Genomic DNA, 19,751 nt, shown 5'->3' with positions numbered 1-19,751 from the left:
GATCTGCATGCAGCCACTGTGAACCCGGACCCAAGTCTGAAAGAGTTTGAAGGAGCAACATTACGCTATGCCTCTTTGAAGCTCAGGTACAATAACTCCAGTGGAGTGACCAGCTCTGTTTTGTATTGTGCTGTAATTTAAGACTGAGTTTGTCTCTTTTTTTTTTTCCCCTCTAACAGAAATGGTCCTCAATCTGATGATGATGATTCTTGTAGCATCAACAGTGATCCAGAAGCCAAGGTCTGTAATAAAATCTACAATAGAATAACAATTAAAATTTTTGCAGTTGTAAACGTAAACTTGCAAGGTGCAGAATGTCTCCTAAGTTTTGAAATTAACTGTACCCCTCCTCTTGGTACAATGTGGATTGACCATGCATGACTAATTCCATCAAAGGAATTTGCAGATTTAAAGCTATATTTAGTTTGGTCAGGAAAGTGTGACTTATTTTAAAATTACGGAGGCCAGGAAATTGGATTGTAGAGCTCAAGATTCTACTGTCCAACTGTAATAACTGTCCTCTTGCACAACTGAGTTTTCCGTTCTGAGTGAGAGAGGGCTCTGTTGCTTGTCATGGCTGGATAGCTTCCTGGGGCATTCAGTGACAGAATTTGCTCTTTAATTTCAAGTTTGTCCCTTTTTAAAGTACTCTTCCTTTTTGATGTGTCTGCTTCAACTTGCACCTAGTAGGAAGTTACTTTTTAGAACAAGAAACTTTGTATTTTAGAAGACAGAATGCAACCTATTTTGAGAATGCAACTCATAAAGAAAAATTAGATCATTGTGTGACCAAGCACCATAATTAGATCAGAGCCTTTACTGTTGTAATCTAAGGGGTTTGAGGATAAAATAGCAGCAGAAGGTTTTGAATGCTTGCATATATATTTCAAGACAAGATTTGTCTTGGTAGTTCTGCATTGTACTTGTATCCATTTTTAAGGATGTATGTGAATCTCTGTAATTGGAAATCCTGATAATTTAAATAAGTGTTTTGGCTGTGCCATACACCTGCAGTGACTGACAGAATCAGAACTGAGCACTGAAACATTCATAGAAGTGACTGAGAGGAGCGAGACAAGAAATAGAGGAGAAACTATACATGTTTTTGGCTTTTTTAAAATCACTTGAGTCATAGCATCTTACCTGCTTTCTGCCTGATGTGGGTGTTATGCATGGGCAGTAGCTGACTATGTGTGGCCCTGCAGGTGAAGCTCAGCAGCACTGATGTTGCTGTGCAGTAGGAGAGGCTGAGAGCAGAGCTGTTTAGTGCCTCTGCCCTAAGGACAGGACAAGCACGGCCATATGTCACAGGGACAGGAAGTGGTCCATAAACAGCAGGGAAAATCTTCACCTGTTGAAAATGCTCTGGGATCTTTAATTCTCACGTGAATGGGAATGGAGCGGGGTAGGTGGATTCCTTGCTAGTCCCATTTTACCCCAAATATTGAGAGACTGCAAGAAGTCATAGGATTTGAAACTGATGATTTGGAAAAATCAGATTTTTTTTTTAGCCCTTTAGTCTCTCCACTGCTGTATTAGGTGCCTTAACTATCTTTGATTGAAGCTTGCTTTTGTGTGGTAGCAAGCACAGATACTTTTTCTTCATTTCAGCATAAGAGAAAGCAGCCTTTTTTCAACTCATTAAACTATCTAACTATTAACTATCTAACAATTAACTATTTGTTAGATTGAGCCTTGTTAGAGATGTGTTAGAGATCTAAAACCTATTTAAACTAATTCATGACATTTGCCAATACTTTTTTTTTGGGAGGGGGTGAATAAAAAATTTCTCTATGGCAGAGTAATGCTGTATTTCAGCAAAGGGAACTGTGCCATCTTGTGGAGAGCTGTAGTAGTTGTCTTCACCCAGGGTGTCAACTTCTGTGAAGACAGTAGCACTGCGAAAGTGTCAGCATGGGAAAAGCATGCCATATAATTCATCTAATTCTTATAAGAAAAGTGATTTATGCAGCAACACAGTTAAGCATTCAAAATTCTCAGTAAAGAACAAATGTTTCTCTAGACATCATGTGGTTAAGATGCAGTTCATAGTTTCATACCCTGGGCATCTGGTCAGGTTGTCTGTACAAGGTCATAAAGGAGAAACGGAAAGAGGAGAATTATTACATCCAGCTTCTTGATCTCAGTAATTCATTTTGATAGGAATTTCTTGGAAGAGATGGCTCATTGCACTTGACAAGGATCCTAATTCTGCATGTGAAACATGCACAACTAGAAATGGATTTTGAATTGGTACTTCCCAGGAGACAGATCGTAACCTTCCTAGTTAATTTGTAGAGCAATGTGTGCCTTCCTAATTGAGTTTCAAGGAAGGTAAAAAGATGCTTTTACCAATCCCGGACTGTAAATTCTTCTGTGTTGTCTTTTTTTTCATTGTTGTAAAATGTGATGGCTGTGTGTGAAAGTATAGAAAGGTGCTGAGCCTTACGGTTTAACCAGTTGGACTTTTTAGAGTAATGTGAGGGCTGTTTTTGAGAAGCTGACTTGTGGCTGTTACGAAGTGGCTCGTAAATAGCACTATCGAAATAATTTTACAAAATACTTATATGCCCCCCAAGAATGTAATATCCATATCTGCTTTTCTTGCTATGTAGGCAGGTATTTGTGTTTTGGAGGCATTCTACATTTGCTTCTTTCTGGTCTGTTCCAGAAGTAAATATCCTGTCTAGACACAGGGTCATTTGTAAATTATCAGCTTGGGGATGGACGTGAATCTGACTTCTGATGCAAATGAAGACTTAACTGGAGAGAAGTTTTTGCCATGTCTAGTAATTCCAAAAAAGGATTCTTTTCACACTGAAGTACATAATTTTCTCTCAGAATCAGAGTAGCTTTTAAAATTCTTGGTGTAAACAGGGAGTATTCAGCATTTTTTAAGCAGTTTTACCATCAACCTCAGGCTGCATATAGTCTTCTCATGAGCACATGAAATGCTGAAGAAAGTCTCAATTCAATTAATGGACTCAAGTAAATTAATTAAATCTTAGGAGGTTATTCCATCTTAAGTCTCTTTACAAAAGTAGATTTAATCTAAAAGAGAAATAGGGTATCTTCAACATTTTTTCTTCTGAAATGTTATTTCTGCTTGGATTTTGGAATAGGAATTTGTGTCGTTCAAAAACAATCTTTGATTTTCATTCCATAGGAAAGAAACCTTGAACCCATTCCTTTACTCTTATAGAGAACCACAGTATATGATCCCATGTGTTAATTACAAATTTCTTCTTAAGCTTTTGGGAGGGGAGGGGGGTCTGCCTTGACTAGTCTTAACTGAAAAACTAATTCAAGTATTACCTTCCTTTGATGGTCAAAAACCTTTTAACTAAACTTTTTAGACCATTTTTTTGTCCTCTTCTGTGTTTAGCCATCTACTCATGCATTTATAGAAGGCCATTATGTTTCTTCTTCAGCTTAGTTTTATTAAATTTAACAAGCCAAGTGCTTTTAATTAGTCTTAATGAGGCTAGGAGGGTTGCCATCTCCTTACGAGTCCCTGTTTTCCTGATTCTTGTAACAGCTCTGTGTTTTCTGTCTTTAATTTTTAACTTTAGGCAATCACATTTGTTACTTTGGGTGGTGTTTTTCCAGGGTAGCTTAAGGTTTTTCCAGGGTAGTTTGTAGGGTAGCTTAAAAATGTCCTTATTCCTTTTTGGAAAGTTCTTGACCATGATTGCTTTTACTTTTTCAGCTCCTAATTAGGTAATCATTGTGTTGCAACCTAAGCCATAATTATAAGCAGTGTTTATAAGAGTGAGAGGAAGAAAAATTCCGATCTTCATCTCTATAATTTGAATAGTACCTTGGTCAGGAGGGAGTAGTTACTTGTTTTGTTTTGTTTCTTTCAAAGAATTTTATTGCCAGTAGCTGAAAGTTTCTTGTGAACAGCAGATTTCTGTATTTTGGGGAGTAGCCTAAACAGTGTGTGTATAGTTCTTTTTAACACTAAGCTACTGCTGATAGTAAACTAAAAACTCTCTTTGAAGATAATGATTTTTGCATTGATGAAATGCAATAGAAATGATTTCACAAAATGCAGGAAAGCAGATTATGCTCAGTGTTCATGAATTTTACTTAAATTATGTTTTTAAGTATTTTAAAATAACCATAGAGTAAGAATTAAGTAGTTTTAAAAAATTGTTGCCTCTTGGTAGGCTTTCAGAGGGAAGAATGAAACCCTGGGAATAAGATCTTGGGAAAAAAAAACAACCAAAAACCCAACCTAACCCCAAAAAAAGCACTGTAGTGGAGCTTGATGTTAGGGATTTCTTGTTTCTTTCAAAGATGAAAGGGTCTGCTTAGTTTCTTCCCCCTCTCAGCAACCAGATAGTCATTTTAGTAGCTTTCAAAATTATGAGTCAAAATATATATCTTCTGTTTGAAACATCCAGTGAATAATCAGGAAAAGGTCAGTCTTGATAATTACTATGATATAGCAAAAGTTTTTCCAGCATTCCGTCCTTGCAGCTTCTGGGTAGCAATGGTGAGTGATGGAGACAGCTGTTTCTAAACTGGTTGGTTGTCTCTGAATTTGGCTTTTTGCCATTAGCAGCATTAAGACATCCTCCCAGCTATAGAGAGGTTGCAGGTGAATGGTGCAGGTGCTTGAAGATGTCCTGCTTCAAAAACAGTTAAATAGCCAACTAAAGCACTAAAATACATATCCTTGACAATTTTTTTTAGTCTTTTTCATTCTGTGCACTAGACCTTTCAGAGAGTATGTTTGCTCATTCTTTATCTCTCTGTGATTGATAGTCCTTCTGACATCTGTTTTGTCATTAGGTGTTAAGTGGTAATGTCATGGTGTGATGTACATCATCATACAGATTTCCATCTAGAGGATATTTGCTTCTGCCTTGTTTCTAAATGGAGTGTAGTTTAATCAAATATGAAGATGAGTCCAGGGCAGAGGAATTTGTAGTGTTTTCCCAAATCTCAGCTATTTACTTTGTTCATGGCATACAGAGTTACGGTATGTTTATTTGTTATATTATATGTAAAATATAATTATCTGGGATAATGTAGCTTAATTTCTCAAACCCTTCCAGATTATAATTAGATCCTGCAAAATGTTGCAAGTCTTTCTCTCTTAGAAATCCCATAATCTCTGAGATCTGACTAGATGTGAACCTAACATGCAGGATCAGTACATGAGTGACTAAACAGTAGGAGAGATGTAGAGGAGAGATTTTACTTGTAGCCTTCCTTAAAAAATATATCACAAAACCATTGCTTACATGAAAGAGAATGGAAACTGCTTTAAAATTTAAATATAAAATTTACTGTTACTCTCCAGGTTTGTAATGCAAGACTTAAGTCTTGAATTTGGAGGCATTATCAGGATTTGCTTTATTAAGATATACTGTACAAAAGGTTTGTACTGAGCTGCCAGATTTCTACATGACTGGGAAAAGAGAAGATAAAATACAGGAACATTTTTGTTTCAAATCAAAACAAAGTATCTTCCTGGCATTTGAAGTTCCAGTATTGACAATTACAGGTCTGTTGGCTAGGAATTATTGTTGGGGTAGTAAGAACGTAGACTTCAACTGGATTACAGGAGGATGAATGGTGCAGATGGGAGCTGTGTGGGTCATGCTTTTCCCTTGGAGTAATTGCTACCTTATGAGTGCCATGAGTGGCCAAGTTGTGTGGGCAGTTTAGGTGTGCACCAGTGACCACTCTCCTTGTGGGGAGGCAACTTCCCTGGCTGCCAGCTGGGTGAGGCAGGGCTGGAGCCAGCGTGCCCTGCCTCTGAAATCACAACTGTATGACACTGACTGCACTGCCGTGGCCTCCGAGTAATGGGAAACCATTTCCCAAGTGAAACAGTGCTCTGGCAATTGTAGCTTCTCTACCAGGAAGTGCTGACCACGTTTGAGAAAACGTGAATATGTGTGATTTTGTTTTAATTTTTTTTAATGATGCTGTTTCTTCCAGTGATGGCAGCGTAAGAAGGGTTTTCTATTGCTTCACTAGGTTGAAGTGCCAGTGTCATCTTCATGGAGGTGCAAGCTCCAGTTTTTCTTGACTGGAATCTCTGTATAGCATCTTGCTGTATACAACCATTTAACAAACTGTGGTGGTTCAGCAGAACAAAAGAATAAACAAACTGCTGCTCTAAGCAAGTTTTTTTTTTCTTGGGAGAATTTTCACTTTCTAATATTTTAATGTTTCTTATTTTTAATTGTTTTTAATCACAATTTATTCACTGTTTTATGGTGCAACACAGTAAACTCTTTATGAGCCAGCAGTACTTTATATGTGATTGATGAAGGAGCCCTGAGGAATAGAGAGAAACTGGGAGAAGAAGCAGTGTTCATCATATTCATATTTGCCACAGGCAAAAAGCTCCTGTTGCCATTCAGCAGACTGATGGATTTGGTGAGCAAGCAGCTCCCAGTTTAGTGCAGCCTGGGCTGATGTTGCTGGCAGACCTCCCTGTCAGCACACCAGCATCTTTGCTAATGCAGTGCAGAGGGAATCACAGCTTGCAACCCTCATACTCCCCACTTGAGACTGACCATTTCACCTCTAAAACAATATATAGCCTCTGTCAGCTTCAGCTTTAGAACGACCTGTTGATTGTGAATTGCCTCTTGAATATCTGTTCATCATCTTGCTACAAGATGAACTGACAGATATTTTTGTATTTCTCTTCAATTATTTACATTAACTTGCCAGTTTAGGGCAGCTCAGGGAAAGAGCTTGTTCTAGTTTGCAGTGTTACTATGTTTACCATTTCTCTGCATAGAGTTTTAATGGAAAAAGTACAGAGTATATATTTATGTGTGTATATAAATATATATATATTTATGTTTGTTATATATTGCACATACACATTTTGAAAACAGCATGAGAGAAACTTGGTAGGTTATTTGTCCATTGGGGACTTGCTGGAAAGTACATTTATGGAGGAAGTTAATTTAAAAATCAATTAAAATGGAACATTATATTAAATGACAGAGCAATATTTAGATAGCTCTGGCTTGCACGTATATTTATTTTTTTATTAGTTCTACTTCTAAATTTCACTTAAAAAATGAGAAGTTTTCCTTGTCAAAATTTCCTGCATTTCGTTGAAGAGAAAAGGGACTGGGAGATAAATATTATCTCTGAAGAGATTTAAAAGCGTGAGATATGCTGTACATCATAGTGCCATGTTGCTCTTACACAAGTTTGCATTATTCCATATGCTTGAAGATGATGACTCCGTGGTGCTGCAGGGAGGCAGCGTGACAGTAAGTGGGTCCTCAAATGTGGGAGGTCCACCATGGCTCAAGATTTCTGGACTCTGGATTAGTGCTTATTTGAGTGGGGTTTTTTGAAGACTGGGAATTGATCAACGGTGATTTAAGTTCATTGATTTGGGATCCCGTTTTAAACATAATATCTGCAGAAAACAAATTACTTGTAATAATGTTGCTTCTAAGAGGACATGAAATTCTGACTTTAGTGAAGCTGGAGGGTTTTTCTCTGTTGATTCAATTAAGGTCAAGAGTTCACTTAAAGGTTGGGAGCTTTTTAGGGGGCAATGTTTATGCAGGAGTTTTGTTGTGGTTTTTTTTTTTAAATTGGATGTCACGCATATTCCCTTTAAAATTATGCACCACAGTACTAAATAGAGTGCTGCTGGCTGCATTAGAACCACTTACATCTATCAGCCTGAAGAAGAGTCCACATCAGGAAAATACAGCTTGTAAGGTTAAAGTTAAGAAGTGCTGAGCATTAGTTTTAAGGAAATGAAGGCCTGTGTTCTTTTCTGCCTTGTAAACTCCTGCAGAGCTTGTCTTTGCTGACAAAGCTTATGTGTGTTTGTTGGGGTCATTGTTGTTTGTTGCAGATTAGTGAAATCTGCTTGAGTTATCCTAACAGTTCAGTTGCTCTGCAAAATAGACCCTAATTTGAACATCCTGTGTGAGTTTCTACTGAAAAATATGACTGCCTTGTCTTCACTGAGGAAGTTTTTTATTTCAGTGTATTAAAATGAAACCCAAAATACCCTTAGCTCAAAGCGAAGTCCATAAACCCATCCCTTTAGGATGGGAAGTCAGGGTATGTGCAAAGTATCTTAAATCAAAACCTGTTTTTTAATGAGAAGACTAAAGAAAAGAATAAGGTGATTTTAATTTCCTCTTCAGAACTACAGAGGGTGTTAGTATAGAATAGTAGTGTCCATTCCATTTTTTGCTCAAATGATTAGATTTTCATTTGATTCAGAAGTATAATAATGAGTAAGAAATTGGGATTCAAAAAATCTTGAACCAGCGCAGTGGTCCTGCAACATTTTCTTGCCTTGAAAGAGCAGATTTGACCTCTGGCTGTAAGCCAGTGGGAACCACTGAGACAGAAGTATTAAGCTCAAAACAAAAGAGGGACTTTTGTCATCCTACACATTGGAGTCTGTGAGTCTGATAAAAATGAGACTATAGTGGCTTGGAGAATTAGTAAGAGACTGTGAGAACAGAAAATTCAGTATTGACCTCCTCTAGAGAAGTAATTTCATATAAAGGTTATTTTATGGTAAAGCCCTCATATTTAATTCCACAGAAGTTTAGTTTATAAGCATCTGCTTGAAATAGCATTTATTAATGATTTCTGAATTCCATTGTGACCTGAATATCTGTGTGCTTGTTTTTTTATTGCATGCACATTTTCAGGAATTGAAATAATACAAGATGAACTGCAACAGAAAGCTGGAAATGTTGAAAAATCTTATTAGTATGTTTTTGATTTTTCACTTTGAATTTTTTGTAACTAAGAACTTCTATGTGACAACTATCAGTATTTCTCTGAGAAAATGGATGCACGGCATGTCAATTTAATGAAAGGGTTTGCTTGTTCATTGATTGCATAAGATCTCTTTATTCTTTTGTTACTCAGTCTAGCTTTGATCTTCTCCAATATTTTCATCTGTAATCAGTGTAATCTTTCTTGATGTGTAGCAGGCAAATATTCTGGAACATACTTCTACCTCAAGATAGAGTGGCTATATGTTATGATGCTTGATCTTCCAAAGCATAAAATAATATGATAGTTTGTTTTATTTTAAAACTGTTGAAGAAAATGTAAGTAAAATTTTGAAGATTATGTTGGCTGCATAATAAATGGTTAATTATGTGACCTGCATGCTGTGTTCCAGGCACAAGCCTGCTCAGTGGTCTGTGATAAAGGCCTTATTAAGTACTGTAATGATTTACGTATGTCTGCAGACAGATATAACCTTTGAAAAAGAAAAACATAAAATGAAACAAAGGGAAACTGCTCAAAATCAAGTCCTGTAGTCTCAGAAGTAAAGAAGAAATAAGTAGCACAGAATTAAAGCATCAGGGCAAACATATGCTTAATACAGATGTTCATAGTGTCTGCCAGCAGCTGTTTAATAAGAAAAGTAATCTGTCTGTGGTCTTGTAATGTACATTAGTTTGTTCTCAAACTGATGTTCTATTAATTTTCTCCCTGTAATTGGATCTTTTCTACCCATGTCCTTATGACCCATCCAGTTTCCAACAGTACTCTGCCATCAGTCATGTGCAGTTGATCTCTTGTCCTCTGTTTAGCAAGGGATTGTATTTGCTTTGGTTTTCTCAATATTTTCATTTTCTTTGATGGTACATGCTTAGCATTGCACGGGGCAACAGCCAGTGTGTGCATTTGCCAATGTGGAGAACTTCGTCGTGGTTCTGCATTCCTGCCAAAGCTCCTACCGGAGTGCTTTTTGGAAAAGCTGCTTCAGAGCAGAACCCTACGCTGTGGTGAAGGTTTTGCAATGCCAAAGAGCAGAAGTGTAATCTGTGGTTTGTTCATTTCTTCAATCCTACAGCTCCCCAGCTTTAGGCAATGCTTTGGATCAGAACTGCACTGCTAGAGAGGTTTATGGTTCTTTACAGAGTTTGGACAACAGCATTTATGAGTTTAGTTCTTTGGTTACAGATCATTTACCTTGAAACATTAATTGGATTTGCAGCCATGCAAACATAGGTTCCCCAGAACTGTAAAACCGAGCAGCAATGCCTGTGTTTTCATTTTTTCTCATCTGTCTTTTCATGGGGTAGTGTGTGATAAGGTGGTCTTTTTTTCCTAGGTCTTTTCTTTGCACAATGTCCAGGCAGGAAATGCAAAGTCCAGTCAAGATAAAAATACAAGATTATTAACATTCCATGGTTTAAATGACATTTTTCCATGCTCTTCTCTCAGCCACACAGTGTTCATGGTAGTATCTTTGCTCTTCCCAATTTCAAACAGCAGTGATCCAAACACAGTATACAATTTCTAAATCTCTTTTATCCTGCTGTGTTTATCAACTTTGTTTGGTTTTCTTCAAACCTGTTTTCTTTTTGCCAGCTCTTGAAAAGAGTCTGGGGGCAAGCAGGCGGTCTGACTAGGCACAGAAAACTTTCTCTAACAGAGAAAGAGATCAGGTAGTCTGCTGTAAACCAGAAGTTGGCATTGGGATTACTTTGAAATTATGACAGGCCAATAATTATGACTTGCCAGTAATTATTTGTGAGCCTTGAGTAGAGGTCCATAGCGAACTGGCATTACCAGGAATGTTTGTTTTATTGAGCTCATAATCAAGAAGAGCTGCACTCTGGTTTTCAGCTCAGCTTAGTTTGACTCTAGATGTTAGTTCCAGAAGAAAAGAGGTTGTGTTAGCAAAGCTCTTTCAGGTCAAAGGAAGTACTTTGTTTCTTGACTTGTGAGTATCATCGTTGGGAGCCAGGGAAGCATGATGCTGTATTAGTGTGCTAGAGGACTAAGCAATTCTGCTGTCACAGCTAACTCAGCTAGCCACGGTCTAAAAATTAGGTCATATCTGATTGGAGACACTAGGTGGTTTGTTTCTGCTGGGTTTTGTGCTCTTTTATTTTAAAGAGAAGAGAACCTCTAAGTCAAGCAATGAAGGGGAGCAAAAAAAGCAACCAGCAATAAAACATGAAGTGGATTCTTATAATCCAGCTACTGGCAATATGCAGAGAGAGACAGACACACAGGCATGTGTGCTCAGACTTCCAGCTCTCTCCCACCCCACAGATGTGTGTACTGGTGCTGAGTGGTGTGTATCACAATACTGAGTCCACATATTTTCTAGTTCAGAAATCTGCATGAAGGTCTGCCATCACTGCCGAGTCACATCAGAGCGTGTATTCAGTTAACCAGGACACAGAAGGGTTTTGGTCTTTAGGTGTATTTTGAGCAAAATAAAGTTTCATTTATGTGTATACTCCGGTACATGCGTTGCCTTGTCAGTGGGGTGTTGAGTCTCCCTGGTGTTGATTGAGACGTTTTTGTTTGCAATATTTGGGAAACTGGTTTGTTTTCATGAAGCTGTTCTAAAGCATTTTATTTGAGTTATGGTAACGATTTCTTTTGAAATACACAAACAAAAACTTGCCAGATGGGATTTTCTCAGGTCTTCCTAATTTGGAAGCACCGACAGGGAATGGAAGTGGGGAAGGAAGCCAAGCTCTTTGCATGGAGGGGGATATGTGGGGTGAACAAGACTGTCCTGTTCAGCTCACTGTACTGTTATGACAGTGGTCTGAAGAAATACAGTGGATGGCACTGCTGGAGAATTTTAAATACATTTTAAATATTTTTTAAATAAAAAAGGCCAGCAAAAAATACCAAAACAGTTTACCATCTTTACTAATCAGAGATTTACCTGTTGTCAGTTTGAAGTGATTGTCTTTCACTATTTTTGACCTTCTTAAGATACACACTGTTCAGTGCAAGGAGTATATAGGTTGAATGGAGCTCTGAGCATCTTGGACTGGTGAAAGGTGTTCCTGCCCACAGCAGGGGGTTTGGAACTCTGTCATCTTAAACCCTTCTAACCCAAAGCATTTGTGATTCTATATTTGTCCTTGTGTTCAGAAAGCAGCTAACAAATTGCAGATGTGGTAGAGATATGAAGAGTAATGAGGAAACAGTATGCTTGTTGTATATATTTAGTTCTTCACCTCTCTTATGATTTAGAAAATGTTCCTCTGTGCCAGTATTCTGCTATTCAATTTAATATTTAAATACTTATCAAAAAAACCCCTTTCTTCTGGTACAGTAAAAACTGGTGGTTTTAAAGCTTGCAAAGATAAATATTTAATACCCCAGTGGGTATAGCAGCACTTTCAGCAAGATTCATGAACATCTGATGTGCCAGAAACAATTCTGCAATCTTAAGATTAGACAACTGTAATAATTGCTAAAAAGTTGATATTTTAATATCTTGTGTAGCCCTGAAGTGAAGAGCACCCCTGAGTGGTGAACTCTCCTTTGTCTACTCTTTCACCTTCTACTTCATGTCCATGTAGAACTGAAAGTCAGCACTTCCCTGGGTTTCCAGTGGAGCTGGGTCAGGGAGCAGCGTGGGAGAATTTGCATGTTGATTCCCTTCTTTGCAAAGAAAAAAAAAAATCCACAAAAAATGTGGAGTCATCAAAGGCTTTAATTTTTTATTCACACTCACTGAAGGGTTTTACACAATTGCAGAGCGTATTTGCTGTCTGATGCTCGAGATGAGATGCATCATTAGTGACTCATTGGGGTAGGTACCAGAGGTTTGGGAAGCAGGCTCTTAAGCTGGGTTTCCTTCATGGTGAAGTGAGCTTGGATGAGCGCAGTTGTGCAAAATGAAAGAAGGCTGAAGGAGGAGAGAAGTTTTAAAGGAAATGAGGAAGAAACTCATTAATCTTTTTACTCACTGGTGAATATTATTCCTCCCTTAGTTTGCCAAAGTTGACATATTATGCATATTTAAAATACCTTGGTGTTTTGTGATAGCTTCTTTTTGAGAACAGTTGTTCCCAAATGGCACGCTAGTGATGGTGTGTGAGCTTGATCTACTTGCTGGCTTTACAGCATTTTTTAGAAGGTGGCAAATGAATATTCAGTGTCAGCTTTTGAACTCTGAAGCTGAGTTATTTATTGCATCTCAAGGAGAAGGATTAATTGGTAGCTCTAGCATGGACCTGGCTGCTCCTGAGCTGCCTGCCCGTGTGGCAGGGTGCTGCTGGAGGCAGCAGGACTCCCAGCAGTCACTGGTGCTGCCTTCCTTCCTGCAGCATCCAGGATGGTTGTCTGCTTTCTGGCTCTGTGGCACAAGGCAGCAGCACTGGACAATGAGTATTGGTCTACTACTGCTGAACCTTTAGGGACCATCTTAAGCATTTGGTGTGTCTGTTAGGGAGGTGCAACAGTCAGTCTGTTGTGCCTATTGCTGGCTCTGCATTGCTGTTTGGGAGTGAGATTCCTGTAACATTCTCTGGAGCAAGTCTTGGTCTCATAGACAAACAGCTGTTAACTTAGTGGAAGGTCTGTATTTCTCCCACCATAAAACCTGAGAGCAAATGTGCATGGGGTTTTTTTCTCAGAATTAAAGCTTTTTATTCTCTGCTCTAGTAGATGTAGGGTAGGGATGGTGCTATTCAATTTCTCCCCTTTTGTTTTGTTTGCAAAAAGCACCATATGTGCAAAGTAATGTCGCCTTGGCTTGTTCTGCCAACTGAGTGCTCTGGTTGGCTAAACATCTTTCTGCTAAAAAAAAAAAGTATAATTAAAGTGGGGTCTTTTAAAGGTAATTTTTAATGTCTTCTAGAAAAAGTCTGCATTCCTCTTATGGTAGCTTATCTTTTTCTTAGTGCTTTGAATTTGTTATTGTTTGCTACTTTAGTTAAACTTACTGCAGAAGTGATTGCTGTAATCCACAAAAAAGTGTAATTTTCTGGTTAAAAGCCAGACAGTGAGTGGGTATCTCACAAGAGACATAATCCACTAATATTTTCTTTCTTTTCAGTTAGAGCTCTAGATCCCTGCTAAAATTTCATTTGTACTCTGTCTGTAGTTGTGCTTTTTCCTTTATTTTTCTGTCGTACTATTTTCTGCTCCCTTGTTTCCTTCTTTATATTAAACAGAAGTATTTTATTGAAAAGCATTACTGTTGCCTCCACAGATACTTTTCATAGCAAGTCATGCATTCTTCTTTGAATGTTTTCACCTTGCAATTCACAAATTATGTTTTCATTTACTTATCTTTGAGAATAAACCCATCTACAAGGTCTTAATTTTGTTCCCCTCCTAGCTGGGGATCTTTAACCTTAACTGTCTGGTTTCTGTTGCATGACAGATATTTTCTGGTTTCTTTTCAGTGCTTTGCTGTGCGATCTCTGGGCTGGGTAGAAATGGCAGAAGAAGATCTAGCTCCTGGAAAAAGCAGTGTTGCTGTGAACAATTGCATCAGACAACTCTCTTACTGTAAAAATGACATCAGAGACACTGTTGGCATCTGGGGAGAGGTAAGAAGAGGGTGAACTTTTCTTCCCCTTGGAACATCCCTCTCGTGTCATAAAACATCTTGAAAGAACAACTTTGTAGACAACTATGTCCATGCTCTGTGTTTGGGATTTCCCTATCCCAGTTGGCACTGCCAAAAAGGGTTCAAGGAAAATGTTGACCTTTTTGTTCCAAACTGCTCAGGACAGCAGATGCCACAAAGATCTTGCCTTCATGTTTACATCTGTGCTGGTACACACCTGTGCAATGACAGTGCTGGGAACACATAAGCCAAACTGTTGAAATTCAGTGCAAGTCTTCAAGAAGTTTGGGAGTGGTGCTTTAGAACAGCATTTTTGAAGGTTTGCCTGTGACAGAGAGCTTTGAGGAAACCCAGACTGGCATGACCTGTGCTTCTGAAACGTATGAAAAGATTGGGACTGACGGACAGATGGCTTATTTTAAGATGATTATTTTATCAGTGTTTCAGAAGGAAATTAATTGTATGTCATTAGTCTGTCTTCTAGTTCCTCTCCAGTAACTCTTGAATCTGTGCACCAGTGTCATCCAGTTTTGAAGGATGCTGAATTCCCACACACTGAAGGAAAAACAGAGAGCCCAGCTCTCGGCTTGCTGAAGGGTTGGTGCACCTTCATCAGCTGAACCTGGCAAGCTCTATGGTGCTTTCTGAACTGGCAGCAGAGGCAGGATAATGCTGTGGGAACTCAGGGGGAAAACTAAAGGAAGCTTGAGGTTTTGTGGTGTGAAAAATAGGTGTGCTGGGGACAGATGAAGAAGTGGAAGATATGGAGTACGTGAAACAAGAAAGGAAAAGGTGGGAGGTGCAGGGGGCATAGGAGACACAGTAAAACATTTTTGTTATTTGTTTGTTCATGGAACAACTTAAACTTCAGCCAAATCTTATTCTCTGCCTCTCTCCTGACATGTTTTCAGGAGGGCTACACTAGTGTAGATTTACCACACAAGATCTGAATATATAAGTGATGAAAGAGTGAATGTTGTAACTTCCTTTGTGTGATCTAAGAGAAATGGCACTGCCATACAAAAAGGAAATTAAAAGAAAGACTTGTCTATTTAAATGAACATTTTAGGAAAAATATCATTCAGTTTCCCAAGTCATTGTTGCAGTCTAAGGCTCAAGTCCAGTATCCTGGCTATGACCACAGCAGTGCCAAGGTGCTACAGAGAGCAAGTGCCTCTTTGAAAATTAAAATTATGTTTAAAGGAGCTCATTTATAGTGTTCCATCTATTTCAAATAATTTCAGAAGGATTTTTCTATGTAAGAAATAAATATTGTATATATAAATGAACAAAATAACATAGGTTTCCCTTTTTTCTTACATCTGGGATCAGTTTTATTTAGATAATTTAGCTAGACAGGCAATTACAGGTGTGTCAGTCATGGACTTTGGACTTACTGGTGATCCCAGGAGGAGGAAAACCCCAGTGTCTTTACGCGTGTGTAATCTCACCCATATTTCAGATGACAGAACTCTCGTCAGCTTGAAATATATTGTTTACTTTGATTGCATGTGCTTTGTTTTAAGAGTTAATGTTCACATTTTCCCATATTTCTCTCTGTCTATTCCATTGTTCTCTGTTGAAAACCCTTGTGGGTTTTTAAGCCAAACTGTTGAAAAGTTTTGGTCCTCTTGAATGGATATTTCAATTAAGACTGCTATTTGTTAAAAAAAAAAAATCAGCCTGACAAAACAATAGAGACAATGTGCTTTAATAGGTGGCTCCTGAAATAAATTGTATTCTTGATTTTAAAAGAATTCATTATAACCAACCACATTTTTCTGCTTGCTATGTAAAGGTTCAAGAGTGATTGGAAGAGGTGTGTTTTAGAGAGGAATCTGAAAAAAATAGTGCTGTGTCACTGACAGCTCCATCAGATGGAGCAATTATAGCAGAAATCTATTAGGAGACTAGAACTGATGACTGCAGATAGGGGTTTTAAGATTGCCTAAAGATTTACTTTAGCTAGAATGTAATGAAAGTGAAATTGGGGCTAGGACCATCACCAAGTTTTCATGATTTAAAAAAAAAACACAAAAACTCCCATACCCTGGTTAAAATCCTGACCCTGCAGAAGCTTTGTTACTGGCTTTAACGTGGGATTTCATACCCTTTGCTCCAAAAGAAATTCCCTGTAACTTTTGAACGTCTACTGTCCTGTAAAATCTAAAAAGAAAAACACTACTCATCTGTTTGTGTTGCTCTTCTGTCATGCATTATATTTCTGTACATTACAATATCACTTACATGAAAAAGATGCATTCTTGCCATTGACCTATATACCTCAGCCTGTAACACTTCTGGGTCATGTGCTGGCATTCTCTTCCCTCTGTTTACTTTCTCTGCATGGCTCTTCCCTTTCCTCATCTCAAACCATGAGATCTCAGCAGCTCTTCAGCAGTCTGAGACATTAAAGCCTATGCTCAAGCTCCCAGTCTGTCTAAATAATGTCTTTTTGCCCTATGCAGTGTTTCCATCTCTAAAATAGCTTTTGTATAATAAGGCTACAAAAATTAGCAAAATATATTGTTTCTGGTTGTGGACAAGCTGTCCCTTGAGCATTACAAGGATAATTTCCTGTGACTTATGTTGCTTATCTGCCCGTTCTCCAATTTTTTTCCAGCTAATTTGGTTTCAGTTTCATTACTCTAATCCCAGTATATTTTGCATGATGAACAGATTTTACATTCTTGTAATAATTTCCTTTTGGAACAAATATTTAAGTAGAAAATGGATCCAAAAAGCAATCTTTGTGACACTTGGCAACATTCTTCACACAATTTATTTACTGCTTTTGACCTCCAAGCAAATTTTTCCCACTTTTTCTTTGTGATGACTCTGTTTTCTCTTTGGTTTCCTTCATCATCCTGATCTGTCTGGTGTCATCCTGGCTTTTGTGTTTTATTTCTCGTGTTTCTTTTTCTCTATGTCGCTAGCAGCTCAGTGCTGCTGATTTGCCCCATTTTTGTGCATGACTATCACAGCTACATCTGTTTCTGCTTCTCTAGGAGCAGCCTATATATACAGCCTTGCATCTCTGCCACAGCTGTACTTTTTCCCATCAGGCAAAATATTCTTGTGTTGGCATCAATATACCAGGTGTCCCCTATCTCTCCCACATCCCTCTTGGCACTTGCACTGCCAGCTCTGTGTCACAGCTCCTCTTTGATTCACTGTTAGGAGATCTGGGGTTGGGAAGGAGGTGGGCAGTGCCTGCCCCATGCTGCCTAGCCTACAAACTGTGGCAGAAGGCTCCCAGAGTGACATGAATTTATTTCTTAGCCAGACACAAAATTAGACATCATTGAGACTTGAGCCACTGTAACCAAGCGAGAAGAGGGTTTCTGTGTCACTGGGGTGAAGGAAAAGATTGGTTTTGAAACATTTGTCAGTAGAGAGTCAGATCCTTTCCATTCTTTCTGTTCGTTTATAGATTCTGGCACAATAGAGAGGAAACAAATTACTCTGTGTTTAGCTCATAGGTTCCACCTTCTTCTTCTGATTGGCAGGAGCTTGTCTTAACTCTCAACAATAGGTCCAGGATCACTTCTGTGGGATCTCATGGTCTGCAGAGTATGTGTATGGCCTCCAAGAAGAGAGGTAGTACGTGTGATAGGACAGGCAGCAGACCTATTACAAATGCTAGCAATAGGGGGAAGATTAGCATTTGTGAATTAGCATCAAAAGGAAAATTGTCTCTAAATTTGTTTTCTGTAAGGGGAAAAAGCATTATCCTTGTTCTTACATGCCAAAGAGTTAGGGAGAAATCCTGGCTCCAGGATTCTGCAATCACTAGCAGAATTCACAATCTGGTCTTAATGCTAGGTTTTCCCCTTTAATCATTCTTCAAAGAGTATTTTGTAAATCCTTTGACACATACAAATTACTGTCTCTTCCCATAATCCATTGGTAAAGTTTATGGAAACAAAACACTTTGAAAGAAGGAACTCTGCCTCATGGGTACAGGTTTTGATATAAGCTTTTGTTGTTGAGACAGACTGTGACCTCTCATGTATTTGGAAGAATCTACTGAAGAAAAGATGAACACAGAATCTATTGAAGAACTCAATAGCTTGGGCTTGAATGAGTTGCATTTAAAATACATCAAAGCCTTTTGTGATTGGCATTGTTTAAACATGTAGTAGAAAGAAAATATCTTACATCTTTTTCACACTGGAAGTATATGAACTAGTTTTCAATTGCTCTTGGAACAAACCAAAACTTTGAGTAAACTAAGAGGAAGCAAGTCTGAACAGCACAGGCATAGCACCTTGAGCCCAGTCGGTTTGAGAGGGGGATGTACTGTGTAACTGTACTTTGTCTGGAGTTGCAGGGCAAAGACATGTACCTTATACTGGAAAATGACATGCTGAACCTGATTGATCCCATGGACCGCACAGTTCTGCACTCGCAGCCCATTGTGAGCATCAGAGTCTGGGGTGTGGGCCGTGACAATGGTCGGTAAGTCTTCGCTCTCCTTATCCCTCTTGACTTGGTGCTGTTTTGGTCTACTGATACAGAGTACATGTAAGTGTGTTCTGGGGCTATGGGAAGGTGGGTAAATTCTTATTTTCTTGCTAGTGTTACTTTTTAAACTCTGCTTTTCATAGTGTATCACTTACATGCTGCTTTGCTAAACCCATATTCAACAAACCTTTCAGATTAATTTAGCCAGGTGCATAAAACTGCATACACAGCATTGTTTTGTTTCAGATACATGTAATACTTTTTAGTATAAAACCATGTTTTCAAATATGTCCTATAGTATGTTTCTCCTGGCTATGTGAAAGCATTTCTTCCTGCTTGTCCAAGTTAAATGTACCACCTATGCTCTGATTGTATGCATGTGTTGCCACTTTCTTGAGATATTTGATTTGATGGAGAAAAAAGTTGGATTGAGGAAAAAATAATGGTTTTAAGCCATTACCATTACTTCTAGCTCTTGATGGAAGAAAATTCCCGGGGGTGTTGCAGAATACTAAGATTTGTCCATGAAATGTGGCTTGCCTGGGAGCTGAAGTTTTTCCTTTCTGTAGGGAACAACCAGGAGTACATGCTAAAGGCCTTCCTGCCCTGGAGGCGGTCTTTCCTTAGTTTTCCTTCCTGACTGGTGTTCTTTTGGTAACATCCTTCTTTGTCAGGTAACATCGCTGTGGGAACAGGGTTGTAAAAGTGGCTGACTTGGAGCAGGAGAGCGAGCTGTCTCCCTGTCCCACTTGGAATTTTGACCTAGCAAAAACATTGCCATTCACATGGAGTAAGTCCAGGATCTTAGGACACTACCCATCCTGACACATGGGTAGTAGGGATTGAGTAACACTTAACAAGCTGCTGCTGTTTATGTCTATATTTGATTAGGGCCTAGTGGTCTTCTAGGATGGAGTGACTGTATCAGTGGACTAAGGAAGTGTTACAGGTGTCA

General features: G+C 38.6%; 1 protein-coding gene across 9 annotated transcripts in view; it reads left to right on the top strand.

The window, feature by feature from the left end:
• Positions 1-19,751, top strand: part of APBB2 (amyloid beta precursor protein binding family B member 2) — a 178,963-nt gene that overhangs the window by 118,423 nt on the left and 40,789 nt on the right. For all 9 annotated transcript variants that reach the window (XM_051789949.1, XM_051789951.1, XM_051789954.1 and 6 more), the window contains 4 exons: positions 1-86; positions 180-240; positions 14,163-14,309; positions 18,663-18,790. In XM_051789949.1, the coding sequence (XP_051645909.1) occupies positions 1-86; positions 180-240; positions 14,163-14,309; positions 18,663-18,790 (422 nt within the window). The remainder of the gene's footprint in view (positions 87-179; positions 241-14,162; positions 14,310-18,662; positions 18,791-19,751) is intronic.

This window comes from Manacus candei, unplaced genomic scaffold (assembly GCF_025592945.1).
Source record: "Manacus candei isolate 608988 ecotype Guabito, Panama unplaced genomic scaffold, ASM2559294v1 h1tg000028l, whole genome shotgun sequence".
Taxonomy (NCBI): Eukaryota; Metazoa; Chordata; class Aves; order Passeriformes; family Pipridae; genus Manacus; species Manacus candei.
Note: the sequence above shows the minus strand (reverse complement) of the source record. Positions and strands in the feature narration are given on the sequence as shown.